General features: G+C 42.3%; 1 protein-coding gene across 4 annotated transcripts; it reads left to right on the forward strand.

Annotated features, from left to right (window-relative positions):
- The first annotated feature begins 7,252 nt into the window (after positions 1-7,252).
- Srsf1 (serine and arginine rich splicing factor 1) lies at positions 7,253-11,021 on the forward strand. 4 transcript variants are annotated; one of them, XR_005878377.1, is made up of 6 exons: positions 7,253-7,598; positions 8,022-8,206; positions 8,575-8,747; positions 8,948-9,134; positions 9,510-9,628; positions 10,508-11,021. XR_005878377.1 is itself a non-coding variant. In XM_040749449.1 (5 exons), exons 1-5 carry the CDS (start codon positions 7,405-7,407, stop codon positions 9,530-9,532), a joined length of 762 nt encoding a protein of 253 aa, XP_040605383.1. In that variant the 5' UTR covers positions 7,253-7,404; the 3' UTR covers positions 9,533-11,021. The 4 variants fall into 4 exon arrangements, 2 of the variants coding, with proteins under 2 accessions (XP_040605383.1, XP_005075856.1); XM_040749449.1 differs by having other exon boundaries at positions 9,510-11,021; XR_005878378.1 differs by having other exon boundaries at positions 7,257-7,598; positions 8,948-9,628.
- Positions 11,022-16,417: the final 5,396 nt, after the last annotated feature.

Here is a 16,417-nt window from a genome sequence, read left to right on the forward strand (position 1 = left end):
CCAGAGGTTCAATTCCCAGCAACCACATGATGTTTCACAACCACCTATAATGGGATCTGATGCCCTCTTCTGACATAAAGGTGTACATGCAGATAGAGCACTCCAATGTATAAAATAATTTTTTAAAGATTTATTTATTATGCCGGGCGGTGGTGGCGGACGCCTTTAATCCCAGCACTTGGGAGGCAGAGGCAGGCGGACCTCTGTGAGTTCGAGACCAGCCTGGTCTACACTAGTTCCAGGACAGCCTCCAAAGCCACAGAGAAACCCTGCCTTGAAAAATCAAAAGAAAAAAAGTATATTTATTATGTATATAGTATTCTGTCTGAATGTATGCCTCCAGGCCAGAAGAGGGTACCAGATCTAATTACAGATGTTTGAGTCACCATGTGGTTGCTGGGAATTGAACTCAAGACCTCTGGAAGAACAGTCAGTACTCTTAACCTCTAAGCCATCAATGATTTTTGTTTTTGTTTTTCGAGGCAGGGTTTCTCTGTGGTCTTGGAGGTTGTCCTGGAACTAGCTCTTGTAGACCAGGCTGGTCTCGAACTCCCAGAGATCCACCTGCTTCTGCCTCCCAAGTGCTGGGATTAAAGGTGTGTGCCAATGATTTGTTTTGTTTTGTTCTTTTTTTTTTTTTTTTTTGAGACAGGGTTTCTCTGTAGCTTTGGAGACTGTCCTGGAACTTGCTCTGTAGACCAGGCTGGCCTCCCAAGGGCTGGGATTAAAGGCATGCATCACCACCCACCCAGCTAAATAAACAAATTAAAAAGTGTTGAATGCTCAGCCATAAATGGGATACCTACATCACCCCACCAAGGCTCAAGGACAAAGAATAGGGGATGATAAGAATGGAGGAGCTGGAGGAAGGGATGGAATGTTGTGGAATACTGTGTTCCGGGCAGTAGGACATAGCTGTTGAACTTCTTTTCCCCAAAAACTTATGTACTCAAGTTTTTGTATTTACATCACATGTGTACAGGTGTCTGGTTCACATTCGTGCAAGTGCCCTTCGATACCACAGGGAGTTATTCAATGCCTTGGAATTGGAATTCTAAGCAGTTGTGAACTGCCTACTGTGGATGCTGGGAACCAAATCTGGGTTCTCTGCAAGAGCAGTAAGTGTTCTTAACCACTAAACCATCTCTCCAGCCTCAGCTCTTGCATTCTAGAACTCAAAGCAACTGTGATTAGCTGCATAAGATTAGAACTATTAACACCCTTTCACGGAGGGGGCTCACACAGCCCACTCCCAGAGGATGTATAGGAAGTTAATGAATGCTGGGAGAAACTGATAAGGTATCTATGCTCCTGTAAGCAATACTAAAGAAACTCACTGAGTGACTAAAAATAAATACATTTTTTAAAATAAATGAGGGCTGAAGAGATGGCTCAGTGGATAAAGAGCATATATTGCTCTTCCAGAGGACCAAAGCTGTTCCCAGCACCCACAATGGGTGGCTTACAACCACCTGTAATTAATTACAGCTCCAGGGGATCCAACATCTCTGGCTCCCTAGGGTACCTGCACTCATGGGCACAAATGCACACATACATATAATTAAAAATAATAAAAAGTAAATCTTTAAAAAAAAACACATAAGAGCTGGGCGCTGGTGGCACACACCTTTAATCTACTCGGGAGGCAGAGGCAAGCAGATCTTTGTGAGTTCGAGGCCAACCTGGTTTACAATAGCTATTTCCAGGACAGCCTCCAAAGCTATAGAGAAACCCTGTCTCGAAAAGCCAAAAAAACAAAACTAAACAAACCAAAAACAAAAACAAACAAAAAAACCATGTAGAAGGAAGACCAGTTGGGAAGAGGGAAGGGATACATAAGAGTGGGAATGAATAAGAGGTTAATGGAGGAGTGAATACTTACATGACTCGTAAGTATGACGATGTCATAACAAAGACCCTAACTAATACATGCTAACAAAAAACTGTTTAAAAAAGTAAGAGTGCTCTGGGCATTGGTGGGACACACCTTTAATCCCGGCACTCAGGAGGCAGAGGCAGGCAGATCTCTGTGAGTTAAGACCAGCCTTGCCTGGTCTACAAGAGCTAGTTCCAGGACAGCCTCCAAAGCCACAGAGAACACCCCTCCCAAAAAAAAGAGTGCAAGGGACTCGACTTAGTGGTAGAGCACTTTCCTATTATGCCCAAGGCCGTGGGCTCAACCATCAGCACCACAATACTAAATATTTATTTAAAATGAGAGGGTTGGAGACATGATTTAAGAGCACTGGCTGGTCTTCCAAAGGATCCTGGTTCAATCCCAGTACCCACATGAACACAGTTCACTCAGTTGTTAACTCTAGTTCTAGGGGACCCAATGCCCTCTTCTGGCACCCAATGGCACTGCACAATACGGTATAAAACTCCCATACACATAAAATAAATCTAGCTAAGAGTATGTGGTGCACACCTTTAATCCCAGCACCTGGGAGGCAGAGGTCAGCATGGTCTAGTTTAAGACCCAGTTAAAAAAAAAAAAACCATAAAAAAAGAAAAAGCAGGGGCTGGAGAAATGGCTCAGTGGCTACAAGATCCATGTTCAGTTCCCAGTAGCTCACAATCTCCTGCAACTCCAGTTTCAGCGGCTCCAATGCCCTCTTTTGGTCTCCATAGGCACTGGTTCTTGTGCATGCACAAATACAGACACATATACACACAAAATTAAAAACAAAAATAAATCTTAAAAAGAAAAAGAAGCTGGGTGGTGGTGGTGCACACTTTTAATTCCAGCACTTGGGAGGCAGAGGCAGGCGGATCTCTGAGTTTGATGCCAGCCTGGTCTACAGAGCGAATTCCAGAACAGGCTCCAAATCTACACAGAGAAACCCTGTCTTGATCAACCAACCAAGCAACCAAAAAACAGAAAGAAGTACTTTATTCAGCTAGGAAGAATTCAACTTGAATTGTTTTTTTTTTACCTTACAAGACAAGAGGAAGAGGAGAAAGGAGCTATAATAGGAAGAAATCATATGAAGACAATCTTTCTGTAACATAATTTCAGGAAGTTTTTTTTTCAAAACCATATTTTGTTATCAATAATGGAACAACTCAGCCCCTTTCTCAGAAAACGGGGGGGGGGTTCAAAGAATAAAGGAAGTGACTCCTAGAATAAAATTATGATAACAGTATTATTAGATATTTTAGTTAGGCTTTAAAAGTGGCTTTTATTGTCTGTGAAATGAAAAACAATCCTACTGACAGCAACAAGAAGTTTCCATGGAGACAGCATTCTGCTCATTGTTCCACATTTTTCAAAAAAGTAAGTAATCAATAGTCACCTTAATGGAAAATTTACTGGTGATAAAGAAGTTACAGGAGAAAAGTATCTTTAACGTATTTTTACTAGGGAAAATGAGAGACATATAAATTAAATAAAAAGATACATACTGTTTCATTTTCTGAAAATATGTATCCCTAAAACAAGTAGACCAAACCAATTTTTCCTGGAAGTTAGCAGTCAAGCATTTAGAACTTTGTGTCTTTTTACTTAATAGTAAAAATAATAGCTATCGCCGGGCGTTGGTGGCGCACGCCTTTGATCCCAGCACTCGGGAGGCAGAGGCAGGCGGATCTCTGTGAGTTCGAGGCCAGCCTGGTCTACAGAGCCAGTTCCAGGACAGCCTCCAAAGCCACAGAGAAACCCTGTCTGGAAAAACCAAAAAAAAAAAAAAAAAAAAAAAAAAAAAAGCTATCACCAGAGAGGTCAACAATCCAGGAAAGCTATATTCAATTTACTCTCAGACACATCAATTTCTATGATGGATCTGTGCTAAGTAACAATTTTGCTGGTTATACAAGTACATAGGACCAGTGGGGCAGTGGTGGTGCACCTTAAATCCTAGCAGAGGCAGGCAGATTTCTACAACCTGGTCTACAGAGTGAGTTCTAGGACAGGCAGGGTTGTTACACAGAGAAACCCTGTCTGGAAAAAACAAACCAAACCAGAGGACCCCACCCTCATCTTTTTTTGTTCTTTTTTTTCTCCTTCAAGACAGGGTCTCTCTTTTTTTTTTTTTGGTTTTTCGAGACAGGGTTTCTCTGTGGCTTTGGAGACTGTCCTGGAACTCACTCTGTAGACCAGGCTGGCCTCGAACTCACAGAGATCCACCTGCCTCTGCCTCCCGAGTGCTGGGATCAAAGGCGTGCGCCACCAACGCCCGGCTGACAGGGTCTCTCTTAACAGCCCTGGCTGTCCTGAACTCACAACATAGACGTTCTGGCCTCAAACTCATATCCTCCTCTGCTTCATGAGTGCTAGGATTAAGAGCATGCCTCACCACACCTTTGAATCATGTCTCCCGTAGGTAGATTAGCCCAGCCTTGAGCTGGAAACATAGTAGAGATGACATTGAACTCCTTATCTTCCCGCTTCAACTTCCCCAGGGCCACCCACACATAGTTTAAGGATTTAACAAACATTTCAGGCAGGTAGGAGGGCTAGCACGGGGAAGTTAAACAGCAGCCTAAGCTACAGGAGACCCTGACTCAAAACCAAACAAGAACCCCCACTTTCCCCAACATTTCAACAAGCATCTTTGATCATTTCAGATTGCGTTTGTATTTCACTAAGACATTTACTAAACATTTTTCTTTGTTGTTTATGAGCCCATTATCTTCCTCATTAAACTCCTGAGGGCTGGGATTACAGATGTGGGCTACCATGTCTTGCTATAAAATTCAACTAGCTTTTATGACTAACAAAAACCTGTCCTTTCCCAAACTATTTATTTGTATCAAAGTCATTTAAAATTTTGAATATACTGTGTTCCTTTCTACACTGTGAATTGTAGGAGACTAGTCAAATTTGCAGTTGATCTCCCAGGGACTCAACAGGGCCTCACTTCAGCTTTTTGTGTATAAACCACATCCACTTCATCACGTCTGCCCCTCCCCCACTCTCACCGCCCTTGATTTCTTCAGCCTGTCTTAATAGTTATGGTTTCATTTTAAGCAGCCTTACATTCTTGGACTGTTGAAAATAAACGATAATGTAAAGGGGCAGCAGGATGGCTCATCCGGTAAAGGTGCTCTCCAAAAATCTGACAGCTTGATCTCTGGGGCTCACTCGGTTGGGGGTGGAGTGAAGTGACTTATTTTCTGACTTTCACAGGTACCAGCCACCACTCCAATACAAAATATGCACTATATATATATATACACACACATATATATATGTATATGTAAATATTTGTTTTTTTCGAGACAGGGTTTCTCTGTATTGTTTTGGAGGCTGTCCTGGAACTTGCTCTGTAGACCAGGTTGGCATCAAACTACAGAGATCCGCCTGCCTCTGCCTTGAGTGCTGGCATTAACCAACACCTGGCAACATAATAAAAAATTTAAAACTACCCGCGCGGTGGTGGCTCTCACCTTTAATCCCAGCACTCGGGAGGCAGAGACAGGCAGATCTCTGTGATTTCGAGACCAGCTTGGTCTACCGAGAGAGTTCCAGGACAGAGTCCAAAACAATACAGAGAAACCCTGTCTCAAAAAACCAAAATAAATAAATTTAAAACTAAAAGTGATAGTGCAGAAAACCACCCTTAAAATCAGTGGGGGATCTGATTTAGCTTATTTTTGAGTCAGGGTCTCTGTAGCTTTGGCTGGCCTGGAACTAGGAGGTTCTGTTTATCACAATGCTGGGATTTAAAGGCGTGCCACCACCTCTGGCTGTTTATGTATACTTTGAATATGAAAGGCTCTGCCTTTGAATATGAAAGGCTCTGCCCCCCCATGGTGGTCCACGCCTTTAATCCCCCCAGCACTCAGAAGGCAGGGGCAGGTGGCTCTGAGATCCAGGCCAGACTGGTCTAAATAAAGATGGAGATCCTAGACAGTCTGGGCTACAGAGAAACCGTGTCAAAATACAAAAATAACAACAACAACAGAAAAGGCTTTGACTTTCTTTTTTCCAATTTTTTAATTTAAAGGGTTTCGGGGGCCGGAGAGATGGCTCAGTGTTTAAGAGCCCTGATTGGGCCGGGTGTTGGTGGCGCACTCCTTTAATCCCAGCACTGGGGAGGCAGAGGCAGGCGGATATCTGTGAGTTCCAAGCCAGCCTGGACTACAGAGCCAGTCCCAGGACAGGCTCCAAAGCCATAGAGAGAAACCCTGTCTCGAAAAAAAACAAAAACAAAACACCAAAAGAGCGCTGACTGCTCTTGCAGAGGACCCAGGTTCAATTCCCAGTAGCTCACAACTGTGTGTAATTTCTGTTCCTGGGAACCCAACACCAATGGCAAAACACCAATGCACAAAAAAGTAATCTTAAAAACAATTCTAAAGGGTTTCCCTATATGGCCCTGGCTGACCTAAAACTGTGTATCACAGACTAGGATCCTCCTGCCTCAGTTTCCAGAGTGACGAAACTGAAGCCATAAGTTACCAAGTTCAGCTTGGTTTTGCTTTTATTCCAATTCGAATTCATTAACAACACTGAAAACCTGTATGATTTCACATACAAGGCCCTAAATTCCATTCCCGTAATTACAAAGAAGCAAAACCGTGGTATCCAATAAATATCCTGATTTCAGACAATCTGCAAAAAAAGAAAAAATGAAAAAAATCTTATCTCCCTAGTTACATGTAACCGTTGTCTCTAGCAGTTACAGCCCTCGCATCGCATCTATTACTTTTCCTTCCCCATCCTTTGAAAGAAGGAAAAGAAAAACTGAAGGCACGGTATATTCGGAAAGTTGTGAAGGATCCGCCTAGACACTTTTAAAAATGGAGCCCACCGCAGATTCGTAGAAGCACAAGACACAGCTCCGCCCAAGCTCTGAAACGAATCACCTGCCATTCCGCTGGCCGAGCAGCAGCTCTGAAGATGCCCAGGTTTCCGGAGCAACAGCTCAGCATCATCTGGCTCCGCCCCCGGCGCCTTTCCCGCCAAAGGCCGTTACCACCGCGGAGCATGGCGGGACACGGGTGCAGGCTGGTTTCATCAGATCCTTTCAAAGCGCCGAGTGGCTTTCAAACAGGGTTTACTCCCGAGGAGACAGACTATCCTTGGCTCAGGCGGGACTAACGGCCCCTTTAGCCAGAGAACGTGATTTTTTACCGGATGTCTGACCGCCTCCCTGAGCCTCTCGTTCCACAAGCCCAGGACGCGAGGGACTTTTTCCCCTTCGGGCGGAGGGTGACGTCGCGCGTGCGCGAGCGTACCTCTCAGCGCCCGTTACGCCCGCGCGCGTGCGTACTGGGATGGAATAGCCGCTTCCTCCGGCTTCTCTTCCTCCCCCTCCCCCCCCATATCAGTGCGCCGGGCTGATAAAGGCGCCATTTTGGACGGGCCGCGGGAGACGTGGTGCCGCTGAGGGCTCGCTCTGCCGTACGCTAGGCTTGGTGGGAAGGCCTCTCCTCGAGTCCGCGCTTTTCCTCGCCGCCATGTCAGGAGGTGGTGTGATCCGTGGCCCGGCAGGGAACAACGACTGCCGCATCTACGTGGGTAACCTACCTCCAGACATCCGAACCAAGGACATTGAGGACGTGTTTTACAAATACGGCGCCATCCGCGACATCGACCTGAAGAACCGCCGCGGGGGACCGCCCTTCGCCTTCGTTGAGTTCGAGGACCCGCGGTGAGGCAGCGTGGGGCTTGCGGCCTTGAGGAGATAGGCTGGAGTAGTTGGGGAAGGCTCTGAGGCCTGGACATAATGGGGGGGAAGGAGGGGCTCCGAGGCCGGGAGCGAGGCGCTATCGCCCCTGCAGGAGCCGAGTAAGGAGCCGAGTCGGCGTGTTGTCTCCGGTGGCTGGCCGCCTCGGACGTCCCCCAGAGCCCATGCGCAGCCCCGGAGCGGGAAACTGAGGCGCCGAGGGCTGGCGCGGTGGTCGGGAGTCTGCCCGGCGTGTCTCCGGGTGGGGGAGGGGCCGGGCCCATTATGCAGCGCATGTGGGCTCCGGCACCGTGGGTGCGCATGTGCGCCGTCCGCGGCTCCCCGGGCGACCGGAGCCTCGCCGGCCGGTCCCCGTCCTCATCCCCTCTGCTTTCTGTGGTCACGCAGAGACGCGGAAGATGCGGTGTACGGTCGCGACGGCTACGATTACGACGGCTACCGTCTGCGGGTCGAGTTTCCACGGAGCGGCCGCGGTACCGGCCGAGGCGGCGGCGGGGGTGGAGGCGGCGGAGCTCCGAGAGGCCGCTACGGCCCGCCATCCAGGCGCTCCGAAAACAGAGTGGTTGTCTCTGGTGAGTTGACGCCGTGTGGGGTTTAAAGTCCTTCCCGTGAGACTGGTTTGACGACTTCCAAGTTTTGGTGTTTGGGTTTTCTTCCCCCCCCTCCTTTTTTTTTTTCTTTTAAATTTACTTCTGGGGGTGAATTTAGTAAATGAAGATTACTGTGGCGGTGATTTACCCAAATTAGGTTGCAGTGCTAGCCTATGAAGATCCTTTACAAATAAGTTTGGACTGTGGATCTCAGACTTACCAGCTCTTTACCTGGAAACACTTAAGTACAATCATTCAGTATTTTAAAATAATCCTCGTTCTGATGTACATTACACGTTGAATGTGGAACTGGGTGATTAGCATTAAGTAGCGGGAAATCACTTTTTCAGGACTGCCTCCGAGTGGAAGCTGGCAGGATTTAAAGGATCACATGCGTGAAGCAGGTGATGTATGTTATGCTGATGTTTACCGAGATGGCACTGGTGTCGTGGAGTTTGTACGGAAAGAAGATATGACCTATGCAGTTCGAAAACTGGATAACACTAAGTTTAGATCTCATGAGGTAGGTTATACACTTATTCTTTTCTTTGGCCAGAATTGGATACAGTGTTCTTAACAGTGGACTTGGAAGGTAAGGATACAGGCAAGGGTATCCAAGTAAATTACCAGAGACCTGGTCTGTCTGTCTTTGTAGTCATTCAGCATGTCTGAAGACAGGTGAAAGCTTAGATCTTTCAATGGAAAGTTCTGTCTATCCAATAGGGAGAAACTGCCTACATCCGGGTTAAAGTTGATGGGCCCAGAAGTCCAAGTTATGGAAGATCTCGATCTCGAAGCCGTAGTCGTAGCAGAAGCCGTAGCAGAAGCAACAGCAGGAGTCGCAGTTACTCCCCAAGGAGAAGCAGAGGATCACCACGCTATTCTCCCCGTCATAGCAGATCTCGCTCTCGTACATAAGATGATTGGTGACACTTTTTGTAGAACCCATGTTGTATACAGTTTTCCTTTACTCAGTACAATCTTTTCATTTTTTTAATTCAAGCTGTTTTGTTCAGAATGGGCTAAAGTGTTGAATTGCATTCTTGTGTAATATCCCCTTGCTCCTATCATCTACATTCCCCTCATGTCTGGTAAATTGTATTTTAAGTGATGTCATAGACAGGATTGTTTAAATTTAGTTAATTTCCATGCTCTTCAGACTGTGATATTGTGTAAATGTCTATTCTGCTCTGGTTTGTGTGAAATGGGATGTTGGGGATGTTTGTGGTTATCTTACTTGGGGAAGTTCTTATGTTTATCTTGCTTTTCATGTGTCTTTCTGTAGACATATCTGAAGAGATGGATTAAGAATGCTTTGGATTAAGGATTGTGGAGCACATTTCAATCATTTTAGGATTGTCAAAAGGAGGATTGAGGAGGATCAGATCAATAATGGAGGCAATGGTATGACTCCAAGTGCTATTGTCACAGATGAAATTGGCAGTATTGACCTTATACTAAAAGACAAGGGTTAAAATTTTTATCTACCTTAAGACACTTGTAAACATGCAGTTATCTTTAGCTACAATTGCTTTGCTTTTTAAACCTTGGCAATTGTGGCAGAATTGCCCATTTTGTAACAATTATTTGCTCCCTTCCCCCCCTTTTTGTTTTAATAGGGACTAAAGTGGGAAGAATGGCTAATTTGTCACAGTGCTTAGTTACAACTGTTAATGTGTGGCCTGCTGTTGGTGTACATGTGGGTACAGGGTGTCTATTTCCAAACAGAGTATAATATCAATACTGCTAAATCTGCATGTCCTCTGTGTGACTGATAGAGCGTTGTTATTTTATTTTTTAAAGACAATGACAGCAAAATAGAATTCCAACGTATTAGTGTAGATATCTAGTTGGGAGTACTTTATAAGTCTCACCTTCCCTTTTAATATTCATAATTGACTCATGTTTAATACACTTTAATTTACAAGCTAAATTGCAGATGAGAGCAATAGATTTAGTTTAGACTTAGGTGGGTAGCAATACCAGTAAACTTCAATTACATAACTTGCAACCACAAAACCTGTGATACCTGTACAGTAACAAGTGTTGGCATTATCAGTTGAACTGTAAATATAAATTGCTTCTTCCTGTTAGTCTCTATAATGATTAAGTTTCTAAAGTTTATCTAAACACCATACAGAAACTTGTTTTGGGGAATTTGATAGTTATTGATGTACATCTGTTAAACTGATGACAGACATAACTCATCATTCCCCAGAAACCTTTTTTGATTACAGTATCTAACATTTTGCCTCCTCTTTTTTGGTTTTGCTGGTTATAAAGGTTTGGATTGGAGAGGGCTCACTGGATCCCAATCCTTGGAGCTGGATCATTGGATTCAAATCATAATGTGGATAGGATAGGGAGGATGAATTACCAGGATTCATGGAGCGGGATCAGATTACCAGGAACATAGGAGTGGATTCCTTCCTGCCCCAACCAAACCGCATTCGTGTGGATTTTTTTTTTCATTCAACTTAATTGGCTATTCCAAAGAGTTTTTTCCTATTTTTGACGATTGGAGCCCTTAAGATGCACGATGGAATGTGTTTTGCATTTTTTGGTAAAAGGAGCAAAGCGAGGACCTGGAGATAATACGCTGGAGCAATCTCCTTGGAAGGATTCAGCACGAGTAGATGGTAAACATTTAAAGGGGAAAGGGGGGGTTTGTTTAAAATAGTAAATCAGTAAGTCACTTCTAAATTTAAAGAAAACAAAATTGGAGTTGAAGAATAAGTAGGTTTCCAATTGGCTATTGCCGTTTTTCTTTGAAAAATAAACATTTTTTAAAAAACGATGCATGGTTGTCCTTTTTCCTCTTCATGTAAAATTTTACTGGGTAACTAGTATATCAGTTATTTCTTTAAATTGATAATATTCTGATTCTTGTTTATGTGTTAGTAAATTAAAGATTCTAATCCAATAAATGATAATGACTCTCTTACTGTTGTGGAAGTCTTGAGGGGATAATAAGCTGAGTATGAGGCAGTCATGGATGTAGTGCAATTGTGTAGGGGTAATAGTCTGGAAATTAAGCATTCATATTTTGCTAAAGTGATTACGAACTTACAGGTGCTGTTTATTTTGGTAATACTGTAGACATAATAGGTTTTTGTACAAAGTTGGTTGATAGCTAGTAAGTTTTGATATTAGCCTAGAGGTAGCCATTGAGATCCTTGGTGAAACTAATTCAGTATTAATGTTAGCAGGGATATTAGAATGCAACACAGATCTTTTTGAATTGTGGACAGTATGCTGGCAGATTAACTGCTTACTGGGTGAACCAATGTCTTGTAAACCTTTTCATCCATAAAGACTATTCTGTCGCCAAACTTGGTGTTCTGTGTTAAATAAACAATTATCTTAGTCTGCTGTTGTACCTCTGATAGCCCCTGTGAAGCTGAATTTTCATCTTGCTTGGAATGGAATATGGAAGTGATTTCTTTGTTAGAATGACCAAAACACTCTTCAGCATCCCAATACAAACAGCTAGATGTTTAACTTTTCCCTTGGGTTGCAGGCTGATACAAGATAAAATTTGGGGAGACTGGGAGTCTCAATAGTGAAATGGGCTTAAAGAATTTTGAGGTCACTCAACCTACATGTTTTAATGAACTTTAAAGACTGTCCTGGAAGAGAATATGATAACTAAGTTCAAAACCAGGATTTCACTTTAGGTACTTAGTGTAGACTCATTAAGGTAGCTGTAGTAACAGAATTCAAAAATATGAGTATGTTTTTAAGTACATTGTATGATCAGGGGAATTCTCAAATGGTGTGTGGGTTATGGTTTTCCTCCAGATGGCCCTACTCTGGTCCAGATGTTTCTAGAATTCAGTAGCTCAGGCTGGGCTCAAACTCCAAAGCTATGTAGTTTCCAGATTCTGGGATTATGGATAATGAACCATTCATTATGCCCAACTTCTTAAAATAACAGAAAAGCAATTGTGAACTGAGTGCAAAAGTGATCTATTTTGAGTGCTTTGGAAACAGAACCAAGAAATGGCCTCTGTTCAAGGTAATCTGTTTTAAATAGTTGAGCTCTATATTGAAATGAGCAAAGTATTTGCCTTATGGGCAAGGGTTTGAACACTAGAGAAGCAGTATCTGAAAGATACATGCAGCAAGTTTTTAGTCTTATAGGCCTGTATCCATAATGACAATACCATTTTGGAAGTAAAAATACCTTGATTTCCGCCCCCCTTTCTCTGTTCCCTTAGGATATTGTAGGGACCCCATGATTAGTTTTTCTAACCAAGAAAGCACTTAAATCTCTTTAAGCAAGTATTTTGCATAACATCTGGTTGAATAACTCAACTTGCTGTTCAGCTCATCCTACTGGAGACAAAGGTAAGAAATATTTTTCTGATACTTAGTTTGGGATCTGAATTTTAAGAACTAAAGTTTGGAATAATTGTTCTTGCAGTGCCCTCCCCAGTTTTTTATTAATTTTGAATGTTTATAATCCACCCATTTTAATTCTGGAGTTGAATGATAAATTCTAAGACCAGCTTTTCTTAGTTTTGTCTATGAACCATGCTTTTTGTAGGGCTGGTGCTGTTTTTCTGTGGTCAAGGTCAATTTTTGATGTTTGCCTTTTTGCTTTGTGTATAAAATTTGTAGTTAAATTACAAATGAAATAAAAGATGTATTTTCAATAGTATTAAAAGGAAAGAAAGTTTTAGAGTGAGTTCTGTTGTAACAACTACTTGTGGCTTATTTCTATCATGGTTTGAAGACAGATTGACAATCCATAATTCTGAATACCAGGATTTTTTTTGAACCAATTAAATGTAAAATCTGGCCAGCATTATACCTTCATAATTAGTTGTCACAAGTTTGCCAGTAGATATACTAATACACTCTTATTGCAAAGTTGCATAGGCATTATTGAAGGTATGTATGTATGTGTATATATACATACACACATATAGATGCTATATGTGATAAACTCTTCATGTAAAGTATGAACAACTGTGAATCCCAAATCTCTTCAGGGTGGGCAAGGAGTTGTATGTAGAATTGTACTAGTACTGCAGAGGATTAATGCTGCTATATGTAATTTTGGGGGGTGAATAAAAAGCTGTTACTTTCGAACCCTTATTGAGATTTAAGTTCTCCATCCTTTTAGACTGAATCAGGTACCAGGAGAAAAGGTATCACCCACACAGTATATTCTGTTCCTATGTAGTCTATCTTACTCTATGGAAGGGAATGTTTACCCACCCACAATACGTAGTACAGTGTTCCTAAGGATAGGGTTTTTTTTTTTAAGGTGTTTGAGTGTTTGGCCTGTATATAAGTGTGCTGTGTGAGTGATGCTTTTGGATACCGGAAGGAAATGCTGGATTCCCCTAGAACTGGAGACTAGAAGTTGCTGGGTACTGGGAATCTGAACCTGAGTCCTCTGGAAAAGCAGTGCCAGCTCTTAACAGCCATCTATCCAATCCGTATTCATTCTTAAGAGACCTTGCCTGTTCTGGTTTCTCATCGAGAAAGATTAAAATTGCAGTGAACTTAAGAGATAAGTTTTACTGTGATTGTTGAGTAAATTTTGTAAAATTTTTTTTTGCTTTAGAGCAAAAAAGTTGACAGCATATTTCTTAAACTAGCACTACCATGCTTAAAATTTCACAGTGCTATTTTGTTTTTAATTTTGAAAGTTCTGTTTAATAATCCAGAATTTGATTGTGTTTTGTAGGGACCAAAGGGAGGACATTTTCTTGTTTTGCAGTACACAGAAAATAGGATAGAAGAGTTCTGTACAAGTTAATTCCAGAAACCTTCAGATTCAGAGTATACTTTAGTGTGTGCTGAGGATTTGAACCCAGGGCCTCATGCTGGGTCAGTGCTTTTTACCACTAAGCTGCAACTATCTATCTACATTTTAATAGTGGGTTGCAGAGGAAAGAAAAGTCATGCGTGGCTTTTGTGAGGTTCTTTAAAAATAAGATAGAGGCAGCAGTTAGACATCTGGATCTGTACCATAAAATGTACAGTAATTGTAAGCTATATCAACACAAAGGAATCTGTGAATTGAGACACATAAACAGCTGTAATGTTGCAGTGTTTAGGGAAAATCATTTGGCCGCTAGAGGGAGCTCTGCCATAAAACTGAGGAAACTTCACTGCGATGCCATTACAGTATTAATCATCTACAGAGTTAGATGGTTTGGATAGGTTCTTCGTGTTGGCATGAGCAAATTTCTTTTACAGCTGCTGGGTCCATGTTGATTATGAATAGTAATTATTTTAAGAGGAACTCAACTTGCTGTAAGTTAGAATAACAGGAGAAAGTGGCTATACTTTCAGAGGTTTTTTTCTGGCATGTTTAGGAGTGTTACTTCAGTATTTCATGAACTTTTAATGATAATTTGCACCCAACCCTGTCAGGTTAGTTACATTGTAGGCAGGGTGTGTAAGTCAATACAGATCTCTTGACACGTGTATTTACAGACTTTGAGCTGGAGATTATTGAGAATGAAAGTGTTACCATTAGCTACCCCCCCCCAGGAAAAAACCCATAACCCACAGAATAAGGACACAAATTTGCCCCTCTGAAGTAAAACTTGTCTGTGGGAACTGCTTTAAAAACTTAAAAAATTAAGACATGATTCCTTATTTTCATGTGCATTTGTGTTTTGCCTGCACATATGTGTGTGAGGGTGTCAGATCCCTTGGAACTGGAGTTACAGATAGTTGTGAGCTGCCATGTGGTTGTTGGGAATTGAACCAGGGTTCCCTAGAAGAACAGACACTGCCCTTAATCTCTGAACCATCTTGTCAGCCCTGGAAAATAAGACACTGTAAGTGAACAAATTTTTGTGGTTGAGAAGATGCTGATCAAATTTATAGGTGTTTCCTGGGGCTGTACATGGGTCTGCAAGTTTGAACTGTAAGCCATGTGTGATGATGTATGTATACAATAACCACAGCATCTGGATAAGCTGTGGGAAGATTGCCATTTGAAAGCCAGCTTGGTCTCCTTGAATCGATTTAACATGTGAAAGAGGCACTCTGAATCCCCACTGAGACTCACAAAATTCCCTTTTTAAGAAGCCTACACCTGTGTCTTAGGTGTATGCTGCCCTTTTCCTATTCACTCTAATGTTTACAGGTCAAATAAAACTTTCTTGATAAACTCCAGCTTTGCATTACACAGATGATTCTCTTAGTAGGAGAAGGGCTAAATTTAGATTGCTAAAATGTCAGAGGGCATGGCAAAGTTTTTTTTCTTGATGTATTAGAAGATCTTATGAGTTAAGTTTGGGGTTATTTTCAGACTGCAATAATTAGGGATTAGTTACTTCAACTGCCAAAGGGAAATCTAAAACCCAGGCTTAAATATATTTACCAATAACAGTATGTTTTAGGCATTTTAGCTACAGAATACTAAAGAGTGACATCACATTTTAAGACGATAAGTGTAAAATGTTGGTGAGTTGTACAGTAAACATACTGTAACAACTAAAGTTGCTTCCCCTGAAGTACATTTCAGCAAGGCCTTTACCTACCTCAATGCCACCATGTCTACTGACATGAACCAGACTAGTCCTATGGTTTCATTTGAGACAGGATCTCACAATGTGGTTGACCTCAGCTCTCAACTTGAAATCCTCCCAAGTGTAAATTTATTGCTGAAATTTGTCTAGTCGGGCAGTGGTGGCACACACCTTTATTCACAGCACTTAGGAGGCAGGGGCAGTCGGATCTCTGAGTTTGAGGCCAGTCTGGTCTACAGAACTAGTTCCAGGACAGCCAATGCTGTTACACAGAGAAGCCCTGTCTCCAAGAAAGAAAAAAATTGTCTCTCATTTGACATTTCTGCATTCTTGTCTACCAGGTCTGTTACTGATGTATTTTACCTGATTTCAGTGTGTCTTCCTGGTTATCAAATATGATCTTCCTAAAATGTGACTCCCACTGTCAATTATAATTTCCAATTTTTATCATTAAGTTATGTCCCTTTGACATGTGAATGCTAACTGACCACCTTTGGTTTTCCTTTTGTGTATCTGCTTATTTAAATACTCCCATTAGTCTCTTTTGTTTGTTTGTTTTTTGTTTTTCGAGACAGGGTTCTCTGTGGCTTTGGAGGCTGTCCTGGAACTCGCTTGGTAGTCCAGGCTGGTCTCGAACTCCCAGAGATCTGCCTGCCTCTGCCTCCCGAGTGCTGGGATTAAAGGCGTGCAC

The sequence above is a fragment of the Mesocricetus auratus genome, unplaced genomic scaffold (assembly GCF_017639785.1).
Source record: "Mesocricetus auratus isolate SY011 unplaced genomic scaffold, BCM_Maur_2.0 Super-Scaffold_100007, whole genome shotgun sequence".
In the NCBI taxonomy this organism is placed as follows: domain Eukaryota; kingdom Metazoa; phylum Chordata; class Mammalia; order Rodentia; family Cricetidae; genus Mesocricetus; species Mesocricetus auratus.

What these genes read in the sequence shown, in the direction of transcription:
- Srsf1 (XM_040749449.1), top strand. Translation starts at nt 7,405, where the DNA reads ATGTCAGGAGGTGGTGTGATCCGTGGCCCGGCAGGGAACAACGACTGC. An exon ending in AAACAGAGTGGTTGTCTCTG is followed by an intron (nt 8,207 to 8,574) that starts GTGAGTTGACGC and finishes TCACTTTTTCAG; the next exon opens with GACTGCCTCCGAGTGGAAGC. An exon ending in TCATAGCAGATCTCGCTCTC is followed by an intron (nt 9,135 to 9,509) that starts GTACATAAGATG and finishes GTCTTTCTGTAG; the next exon opens with ACATATCTGAAGAGATGGAT.